Raw genomic sequence first — 11,550 nt, 5'->3', positions numbered from 1 at the left:
TACCTGACAGATGTTTAAAAAACCATTAACAATAAATGCTCAATTATTTCCTGAGCGCTTTTGTCTGTTTGGCTGTCTATATGTGGGTTTGATTGTTTGTTTGTTTGTATGTTTTTTGAATGCTTGTATGTGGGTCATCATCATCATTGTCGTCAACAACAACATCATCATCGTCACCTACAACATCATCATCATCATCGTCTGATTGATTTTACGCACTTTGGAAAAGCTGACAGGATTCACTCAAGTCACATCTTCATCATCAGCACTGTAATCATCATCGTCGTCGTCATCATCATCATTATCGTTTTAATCATCTTCATTGCATTAAAATTCACGGACCTGCTGTTTTTTTTTACACTGTTTAATTTTTTCCAAATAATCATTTAAACTAATAACGTTGTCCCATTAAAGTTGTCATCTTAATTAATCCTCATCATCACCCTCGTCGCCACCACATCATTAATTCTATCATCATCATCATCATCGTCACACCATCATCATCATCATCGTCACACCATCACCATCATCATCATCATCATCGTCACACCATCATCATTATCATCGTCACACCATCACCATCATCATCATCATCATCGTCACACCATCTTCATCATCATCATCGTCACACCATCTTCATCATCATCATCGTCACACCATCACCATCATCATCATCGTCGTCATCGTCACACCATCATCATCATCATCATCGTCACACCATCATCATTATCATCTTCGTCGTCATCGTCATCGCGGTTGTCACATGAAGCCCTGAGGGTAGTAGAGTATGAAGTTAAATTTAGATACAAGCGCATAATGAATGCATGTTGCAGTTGTTTGTACATTTGCTTGTATGTGTTGTATGTATTGTATACAAATACAATTGTATATTCATGCATATACAATTAACATAACACACAAGTACGTAAACATACATATATTCACCGACACCTAAACTTACATACACAGACATATACAGGCATACAGACGAACATACACACATAAAAACAAACATACATGCACACAACACACAGAAGCCCACACATACATACATACAAACACACACACACACACACAGAGAGAAAGAGAGAGAGACCACAAACATACACAACACATACAAATGTCATGATGTATACACGTGATTGTATGTACAGATGCGTGTAATTTGCTGTCTGTCATTGCTCACTCTGACGTCACAATGATGATAATGACGGCGATGGCGATCGTGATTATTATGGTAACGTTTAGGAAGACGGCTATGATGACGTCACGCTGGTTAAATCCCAAATAATGACCAATGTAACCATCGTCGTCATCATCATTGTAGAGTTAAAACCTTGAATGAAGGTAACGATTATAAATGTACTAAATAGGCAAGGGTGGCTCGCAAAATTTTAGAAGGAAAGGACAGAGGAGTAGGGAGTAGTCAATTTTTTTGGGGGGGGGGGGTAATTTTGAAAAATTCCTTACATTTCCATCCTTAGTAGCGTTTTGTGATATTTATACTGGACATGAAGATCCTACGACTGTAAACTGTACGGTAGATCTTATTTAGCATGAAAAGTAGTTTTAGAAATAGTTGTAGTAGTACTAGTAATAGCAGTGTTAGTAGTAACAGCAGCAGCAGCAGCAGCAGCAGCAGCAGCAGCAGCAGCAGTAGTAGTTAGTGGTAGTAAGGAGTACAGCGGAAGTAGCGGTAGTTAATAAAAATATTTGTTGTAGGAATTTTGTTGTTCTAGTAAAAGTATAAGCTGACGTTAATAGCAAATGTATGGGAAGAAATATGTTGAAGTAGTTGTAGTAACTGCTGAGGTAGTAGTAAAAGTAGTAGCTGTTAAGGTAGTAGCAGTAACAATATCAGCAGCAGCAGTTGTTGTCGATGAAGTAGTAGTAGTCGCGACATTAGTATGAGAAAATATTTTTAATATAAAATCAGTACAGTAGTTTTATTGAAAGCAGCTAAAATAACTATAGAATTTCATTAGAGAAAGAGAGAGAAAAGAGAGAGAGAGAGAGAGAGAGAGAGAGAGAGAGAGAGAGAGAGAGAGAGGGAAAGAGAGGACAAAAGAGCTATTTGACCCAATAAGAATGTTTATAAATATCAATAGTCGTAAATAAATTGTAATTCTTTATCCATATTTTTTAAAATTTATATTCAATGCTTCCTAATTAATAACATAATTACCTATAAATTTTTGTTAAGTTATAGATAAATACCTTTATATATATATAACACATAGTAGTTGGCCGAGTGGTTAGCGTGTCTGTCTACCACACCCACGACCCGGGTTCGAATTCTGCAGTTTCTACAGGTTCATCCGGGTAGCCGACTCCCGGTCAACCCAGCCGTCCATCCTTTCGAGGCTGGTAAGTGAGTAGACGACGTAAGTTGTCGTATGTTGGCCGGCGAGGTGGCTCAGTGGTTCAAATGCGCGCTGAGTCAAACATCTCAATGGCTATCATATACTCAGCGTATATGATGCGGTGCTTGCGCGTGCACATAAAATACATGTGTACGTCGTGTGAAAAGGATTAACAGCCTTTGTGGCGAAAGATGGCAGCTTCATATCATTGGTTGAAGATATGAAGAACATAATCTATATATGCAACATTGTAAGTGGTTCTGCGTATGTCAGAGCTGCAATAATAAAGACTAATGAAAAAAAAAAAGGTACTCCCCTCTCTGTTGTTATTTTCAACGCAAATTCAGCAGCGTTATAGCATTTATCTGCTCGTGTAATTCAATACGCATTAAAAATAATATGAACACACACACACCACACACACACACGTACAGACAAATATCTAAACACACAATCACCCATACGTACATATAAAATACCTAAACATACACACACAGACGTATATAGAAACACATGAATACACACACACACACACAAACATACTCACACAGTGTTACACACATCAGCAAAACACGCACACGAATACATCTACACATATGAAATCATGTATACATACAATAATTTTTACATACACACCTATAGTGAAATGATGATTGTTGTTAAAAGATGTCGATAATAACGAAATAGTGATAATAATAACGATGAAAAATAAAATAATTATCAAAGCATGAGAGTTACTCACTGAACATTAACCACAACAACTACATCGACAACAATAACTACTACTACTACAACAATAACTACTACTACTACAACAACGCTATCTTAACTATTAACAATGAAAACAACATTAACAACAACTATAAAATCTAATGATGATGATGAAGAGGATGATGAAGATGATGATGGTCTGATAGCAGCAAGCACACGTGTTTCAATCCGATACTTCAGATCACAGAGAAGTTTCAAACAAATACAATCTTTATACTGTGAAGATATTATTTTACATATTAATTCGTTTTCGATAATAAAAATAATATAAATATATAAAAACTCCCAACATATTCAACTATATAACAATTACAACAGCAACAGTTTGTCTGTATCATACCACTGAGTTGTAAAAACCTCACTCAAAAAATTAACAAAAACCCATTATAATATATAATAATATTATTATAATATAATATATATTATAATATAATACATTATAATATAATATATCATAATATGACCATAAGCAATGAAATAACACATAGAATTTTCCAAAATTGAATAACATTATTGTGAATTTAACTGGAAAAATTCATACAATAGTTATATAATGAGTTATTTATTCATTAGTAATTTATTATTAGTTATTATTATTATTTATTATTTATTAGTTATTTATTCATTAGTTAGTTAGTTATTTATTCATGGACGGAGGCGTTGTTTCCAGGGCAATTGGCTTTCAAATCGTCGGTACCTACGAAAAGAATTTAAATAAAAAAATAAACCATAATTTGATAATAAAAATATAATAACCTGTAATAATAACGATACCAATAGCTTATTATTATTATTTTTTTTATATCATTATTATTATTATTAAAATATGGACAAACCGCTGTACTCTCTTCCACACCAGACACAGTAGTGATGTGTTAGCCTTAGGTATTCTGTTATCATTTCAAGCTTTTCCGTTGGCTGGCCGGGTCAAGAAATTATTTGAAATTATCCCCATTAATAGAAATAATATAAGGAATAATAAAAATAATAACAGAAAAAAGATTTAATATAATTAATATTTTAATTATTATTTTATAAATTATTCATATAGTTTGAGATTGTGAAAGCAAGAACAGGCATTCATGATATATGATCTATTCTTCATTATAGTAAAATAAATATACTATCAATACTGCAAAAATTACTAATCTATCATCATTTTACTATCGATTTATTATTATTATTTTATTATTTTCACTAATTACAAAACTTCATCAAAGTCTGTTGATGACCATAAAATTTTCCGTGAGAAGAACACCTATGCAAGACGTCAAGTTGCACTGGCTCGGACAGATCAGTGCAGAGAGTGGCTCACTAAAAGCAAAGGTGAACAAATGAAATCTCTGTATCGTATAGCAAAACAATCAAAGCGTACGAAAAAAGACATAGTTGGTGCCTCATGTATAAAAAATGACAAAAATGAGATGGTTCTTGAACGAGATGAGATCAAGCTACAGTGGAGAGAATACTTCAACCGTCTGTTAAACGAAACAAATCCAATCAATGTTAATTTTGACGCTCCACCCATCGAAGGTCCGATTCCAGACATCACTGTAGAGGAGCTTATGGAAGCGCTGAAAGCTATGAAAGATGGAAAGGCAGCAGGGCCCTCTGGACTCACAAATGACATTATCAAAGCATCTGGTACTGCAGGTATCCAAACGTTAATACAACTTTGCCGTGAAATCTGGAGAAATTGCTCAATGCCGACTGAATGGAACTATAGCATGACAGTTCCTCTATACAAAGGCAAAGGTGATCCATTGAACTGTTCATCATATCGGGGTATACGTCTGTTAGAACACTCCCTGAAAATTGTCGAGAAAATCATTGAGAGAAGATTAACGTCGTGCATCACAATCGGAAATTATCAATTTGGTTTTCTAGCGGGAAAATCAACAATTGATGCAATTCACATCCTTCGGCAACTGCAAGAGAAGTACCTCGCAAAGCATCAACAACTATCACACATTTTTGTAGACCTTGAAAAAGCATTTGATCGGGTTCCCCGTGAAGCAATCAGGTGGAGTCTACGTCGACAACTCATTCCAGAATATCTTGTTCGACTTGTGATGGAAATGTATACGAATACTAAGACTCTTGTCAGCACAACGGTTGGAAACACAGATGCATTTGACATCGGCGTTGGAGTTCACCAAGGCTCGATTCTCAGTCCAATATTATTTATAACTGTGATGGAAGAAATCACAAAACCGATACACACTGGTGACATTTGGAATCTAGTATATGCTGATGATATCGTTTTAACAGCCACGTCTGAGCAGAATGTTTGAAGATTGGAACACCAGACTCGCCGATCATGGATTCAAAGTCAACATCAGCAAAACCAAAGCAATGAACACTGGTGAACCCATCCAATCCACAGCTACTGGACGATGGCCCTGTTCAGTTTGTAAAGCTGGTGTAGGTAACAATTCAATCAAGTGTCAGCAGTGTAACCAGTGGTGTCACAAACGTTGTTCAAAAATAATTGTTTCTTTATCTAAAGTGTCCAATTTTGTTTGTCCTGCTTGCATCAATCGACAACAACAAATTCGAAATAGCACTGTTTTTGAAGCCATTAAAATAGAGAAAGTCACATCGTTTCAATATCTAGGGGATGTTCTGGATTGTACTGGAACAGCTGAAGCTGCCGTTCGAGCACGCATACGTGCAGCCTGGAATAAATGGCATCTCCTTGCCTCTATATTGATGCGGCGTGACATCCCACTACCACTACGATCAAGACTTTATAAATCTGTGATACGTCCGGTGTTGTTATATGGTGCAGAAACATGGCCAATGACAACCAAACTGGAACAACAACTTCAACGAACCGACATGAAAATGCTCCGATGGATGCAACGAATTAGTCTGAAGGACCACATCAAATCTACCGAAATCCTGCGTCGTTCTGGTTTAGATGATATAAAGGACGAATGCCGGCAACACCGTCTGCGGTGGTTTGGTCATGTCAAACGAAGTGGAAACAGTGCCATAACTTCTCTTGCAGATGTTGAAATACCTGGCACACGTCCCAAAGGCCGTCCAAAGAAGTCCTGGCGCAAACAATCGAGCAAGACATGAAAGCTCTAAATTTAAATGAAATGGATACAACTGATCGTCTAATTTGGCGCAAAAAGTTGATGGCAAAGAAAACAACGTCCTACCTCGGGAAACCGGGTCTCTGAACGCAAAACGAAGATTGATTGATTGATTGAATAACAAAACTAATACTCACTAATAGAGCATTATCATCATCATCTTTACAATACTCATTGTCATCGTCATCATTATTTAGACTCTCAACACGATCATCATCACCATTATTATTATTATGATCGTCATCGGCATCATAATCATAACCACCATCACCAGTGGTATCATAATCATCATCATCTGGAGGATGGTTTGCTGCTGATGCTGCAGCTGGTAAGAGATTTTCAGGCCAGAAGAATGTTCTTTGTGGAATATTTATGGACTGAAATTTAAAATTAAAATCAGAAAATAAATTAAATTATTAATAATAGTTAAAAACTGTAAACAGATTTTTAACAGTTCAAAAGGTTAAATGTCATTTTTACTTTCTACATTTGATTCGGAGGTGTTGAAAGCTACAGATCACATACAGAGCATATGATGAGCAGGAATCTTTCTGCATTTGTGCCTGGTCACTTGAGAACAAGACCAAGCAACTTTAACCATTAGGCCATCAGGTAATGCAGCAATAAAAAAATTATATACAATATCAACAATGATAATGACATACACTATTTTTATCTAATCGTTCACACACAGATTGACTCCTCCTCAAATCCCTGTTTATTTCTTTATCATTCCATCTTTCCCTCATTCTGTTTCTCCACTGACTTTCAAGTTTCATCCTTTTAAGTTGATCCTCTTGTTCTCGATGACTTGACGACTTTTGTTTTCTTTTGTTGTCTGCATGTCCTAACCCTTTCCTGTCTAATTTTATGTTCAGAGGGACTGGCTCTTTGATGCCATTTTCTGTGGAAACATTTTATGACGTTTAAAAAAGTTGTTTTTTATTCATACATAATTTTAATTTCACAGAGAGAATAAAACAAATTCTGATTAAAACAAGAAATACAAACATGCAAATAGTTGTTTGATGTTCACCTGATTTTCCAATACCCCTATCTTGTTTGTAGCCCATTTTTTCAAGTAACTGAAAACCGATGTTTGACTTTGGGATGGCACTCTGAAGACCTTCCTCTCGCTTCTCTTGCTGAATGACATTCAGTGGTTTGTGTCGTTCCTTGTTCAGTGAATTCATTAATTTTGAATTCCGCTCGTTTTTGTTAAGTTTGGCAACACTGGCTGAGGTTAGACCAGGCCTGACATCTGTACTTTTGAATTAAATTAGTAAGTTAGTACAACTACTAGTACGCAACAACGACCAAATTTCTTTACTAGTTTACTCTTTCCTTTCTTTAGTTTTGTTTTAGTAATTGGTATTGTAATTTATAAAAAAAATACATAAAAAAATAAAATGTTACGTTTTGTCAATGAAATAATCTGACATGTAGTCCTCCTCGTCTTCGTCCCCAACACCATTATTAATGCATGCCCGGTTTTTGCTTGAATTGTTCGCAGCCATCATCAGCTGTTTTTGTAGTTTAGGAAATTTGGAACTAAACTTTACTTTTAAGCATTCAATATCAAAAAGAATTTATTAAACTTTTTAAATAAAATATAGTTAAAATATTGAATTCTGTAATTAGTAACATTTATTACCAATATTTTGTAAAAAAAACAAATTGAAAAATTTTTTATAATTAAAAATAACAAAGTATTTTAAAACACGAATTTATATTAACTTATCCATGTTAGGTTACCATTGAAAAAATTCCGTAGAAACAGTTTAGAGGTGTGTCCTTTCTCGAATCATCCATTCAAAATGATGGTCAAATTTGCTTAAATTTGCCAACATCTGATCATTTTTTACATCTAATTTGTATTATTTCATCGTTTTGTGATAGTTGTGTTGAAGGTCAAGCTCTTAAATTTGCAAAAAATACGTTTGAATACAATTTTTCTGCAGACGGGTACAGGAAGATAAGCTGTATAGCAAATATATATACTATAGTCAGATCAAGCAATCATCACAAATATGTCATCATCATCATCTTCAAATCAGGAGTTTGATTTGACGATGGAGGAATGTGAAAGGTTAAAGAAGGCATTCAAAGATGAAGAGTTCAGAAAAATGTTTGCAGAGTATGCTGAAGAGATTGCAAATCCTGAGAATAAGGCTATTTACGAGGAAGAGATACGTCAGATGGAGCAGGAAAGAGGAATGGATATAAAATTTGTTAATCCGGAACCAGGTCATGTCCTCAAAACTGTTCTCAATGGGTCCACCAAAGCGTTCATCAACATCTGCAAAAATGTCCATGTTGGCATTCCCTCTCATGAGAAGAAAGATGTATATGGGAAATGTGGTGTATCATGGTCCATACCACACATCTTTGCGCCACCTAGAGATGACTTGACGAAAACAAAACAAAATTGCAAGATTTTCGATTTTGTCATTCATCCAGACACATACAGGATGTCTGAAACTAACCAAAGATTCAGGCAGATGGTGCATGATCTGGCAGTGGATGGCATTGAAAAGATGTTCAATGTAACCCTTGATAGGAAGAATTTGAAACAGTTAAAAATGAAGTTTATGGGCCACAAGACGGCCACTGTCATCAGGAATAAAATTGCAGATGCCAAGGTTAAAAAACAGGATGATGAAAATGATGGTGAAGACCCATTGAGTAGCTTTCCATACCCATACAGTAATGAAACTTCTTCTGAAAGAACACAGAGAATAGTTAAGGAGAACTTGATGAAAACAGAAAACAAAAACAAGGGAGGGAGTAATAAAAATAATTGTAATAACAATGCTGACCAGAAGGCAAAAAATGAAAATAATGAAAATGCAACTACAAGTAAAGATGGTGTAGTCAACGATGGCTTCACAATTCCTAAGTATGAAATGAAACATCAATCGGATGTTGATTTAAAAAATTATGCAAATGAAATGTCTCGAGTTTGTACCTTGAGTACCAGGCCAGACAAACTGATCATGAGCGTTAAGCTCCCACTTCTAAGCTCAGCTGCCAGCTTAGAACTTGATGTTTTTGAAAAATCCATGAAACTAATTTCTACAAAGCCAGCTAAATACAAACTCGAAATTTCTCTCCCATACCCTGTCGATGAAAATTTAAGTTCTGCCAAGTTTGATAAACTGAAGCATGAGCTGATGATAACAATGCCTGTTATACAGGCGAGTGAAACATTGGTGAGTTTTTCACCATCTTCTTCTTCTTCAGTGGAGGAGAATAGTAAAACTAATCAACAAAATTTAACCGGTGATACTTGCAGTGATGAATCTTGTGATAGTAAAAAGATATCTAACTATAGTAATAGCAACAATACTAAGGCTAGTAGTAATGATACTGTTGGAGATAGAAATGCTAGTAGGAGTGATGTTCAAACTTGTGACAGCAGTAGTAATAGTAGCAGTAAGGTTACATCTGTACATAGTGCAGTTGATGTTAAAACATCTAATTATAATAATGCCATGGTGACAAATATTAATGTTAATAATGACAACGGTGACAAATATCATTATAAGAACGTTCATGGTGGTCAGGGTAATGACGAGGAAGATGAAGGTGATGAGGAGGAGGAAGAGGAAGTTGATGAGGAGAGTATAAAATCTGATCCAACTAGCTTTAATGATTCAGAGGTTTTTTTTATAATTGTTATTTTAATGTTTATCTTTTAAAAATTTCGAAAATTCTAACAGCAATTAAAATCAATAAAGTTTTAAAGTTACATTTTCACATTCATTTTATTAATGCTGCTTATTATTTGATATTCAATGAAACAACAGAAACTGAACGACGGTGAAGCGGCCACAGAAGCGACGAAACGCGGCACATTCAAGAAGGAAAATTACTCAAAGAACAAGCACCGCCTCTTCAAAAATGACGCCGACGACGGTGATGAGGACAACGACGATTACGGCAAACCTGCAAACATCATGGTGGTCCATGATAAGGAGTGCCCCAAACTTCAAGGCATCCTCAAGTCGAGAACACCATCTGAATCGAGTGCCGATGAAAACGTATTTGTCAGTAAAATCAGTAGCAGCAATGAAGGTAGAGATGATGATGAGGAGGACGATAATAACAATAGTAACAGTGGTCTAACTTCACTGCCGCACGACAATGACAACAAAAATGACAACAACACCGTCCCGAACGATAGCAACAAAACTCCAAGGAACAGTGACAAAAAATCAGTGAAATTCAACGAGCACATAGACAGAACGATCTACCTGATCAATCAGAGTGTCAGCACCCTGCACGCTACCCTCAAAAACAAAAGAAAGAGATTGAAGAAGAGAGAGCAGAGAAGGATAGAGGCCATGAAAACGAAAGAAGAGATGATGATGAGAAGGAAGAGGACGTCTAGTGGCGGATCAGTGTCTCTCGATAGTAACAGTGGTAGTGAAGATCATCATCACGATCCTCCTCTTCATCCTCATCATCCTCGTCATCACCATCTACATCAACATCATCATGATAATTTGAACTGTGATAATAATAACATTAATGATAAAAGATGTTTGGATGGTGTATCAAAAATACTGGATATCAATCAGGGTATTGTTAATGTCAGAGAAAACTTGAATGATGCACATAATGGCAATGGTAATAAAAGTCACAACAAGTTGGTTCAAAATGACAACAACATTAACGATGGCAAGACAAATAATGGTGATAGTAACTCCAACAACAACAATAATGATAATATTAAAAGTAATGGTCTGATTGGTGCACTTGTGCACCAATCAGACCCACGCGCTCCTCATCATCACTATCATCACAACCATCATCATTCTCATCTTCATCATCCTTATCATCAACAATATCATCATGCTAATCACCACAATCTTCAAAATCATAATGTTGATGATGCAGATGATGACAGAAGTTTCACCAAACATCATCATTCTAGTGAGAAAAGGATGAAAAAGCATCAAAAACAAAGACATCAGCAGCAACAACAACATCAGCAGCTGCAGCTGCAGCAACATAAAATTGAGGTTGATGTGACGAAATTAATTCCTTCATCATCATCAGTTATATCTTCTACATCGAACTCGTCATCATCTTTATCACCATCGTCACCATCTCCACCACCACCACCATTATCATCATTTTCATCATCACTGTCAGAACCAAAATTAGAGGAGCAGCACTGCAACGATTCCGTGTTTGATGATTTTCACAATGATAATGATGTTAACAATGATAGCCTGAAACCTAAAGCCGTTGATAAGAGTGATAAAGATGATAATAAACAAAGTAATGTCGATGATAGTGGTAGT

The 11,550-nt window shown here is 35.7% G+C and overlaps 2 protein-coding genes across 2 annotated transcripts; one reads left to right on the top strand and one right to left on the bottom strand.

The window, feature by feature from the left end:
- Positions 1-3,781: 3,781 nt before the first annotated feature.
- HELRODRAFT_143175 (hypothetical protein) lies at positions 3,782-7,695 on the bottom strand (the record flags this gene model as incomplete). The annotated part of the gene is made up of 5 exons (XM_009017788.1): positions 3,782-3,831; positions 3,971-4,052; positions 6,904-7,142; positions 7,275-7,504; positions 7,655-7,695. Coding segments are annotated over 5 exons (642 nt in total), but the record flags the coding sequence as incomplete, so codon positions are not given.
- Positions 7,696-8,268: 573 nt separating this feature from the next.
- On the top strand, positions 8,269-9,432 carry HELRODRAFT_64915 (hypothetical protein; the record flags this gene model as incomplete). The annotated part of the gene is made up of 2 exons (XM_009017787.1): positions 8,269-8,979; positions 9,064-9,432. Coding segments are annotated over 2 exons (1,080 nt in total), but the record flags the coding sequence as incomplete, so codon positions are not given.
- Positions 9,433-11,550: the final 2,118 nt, after the last annotated feature.

Source organism: Helobdella robusta, assembly GCF_000326865.2.
Source record: "Helobdella robusta unplaced genomic scaffold HELROscaffold_2, whole genome shotgun sequence".
NCBI classification, from domain to species: Eukaryota; Metazoa; Annelida; class Clitellata; order Rhynchobdellida; family Glossiphoniidae; genus Helobdella; species Helobdella robusta.
The sequence above is the reverse complement of the archived record's forward strand: the minus strand, read 5'-3'. Positions and strand labels throughout refer to the sequence as shown.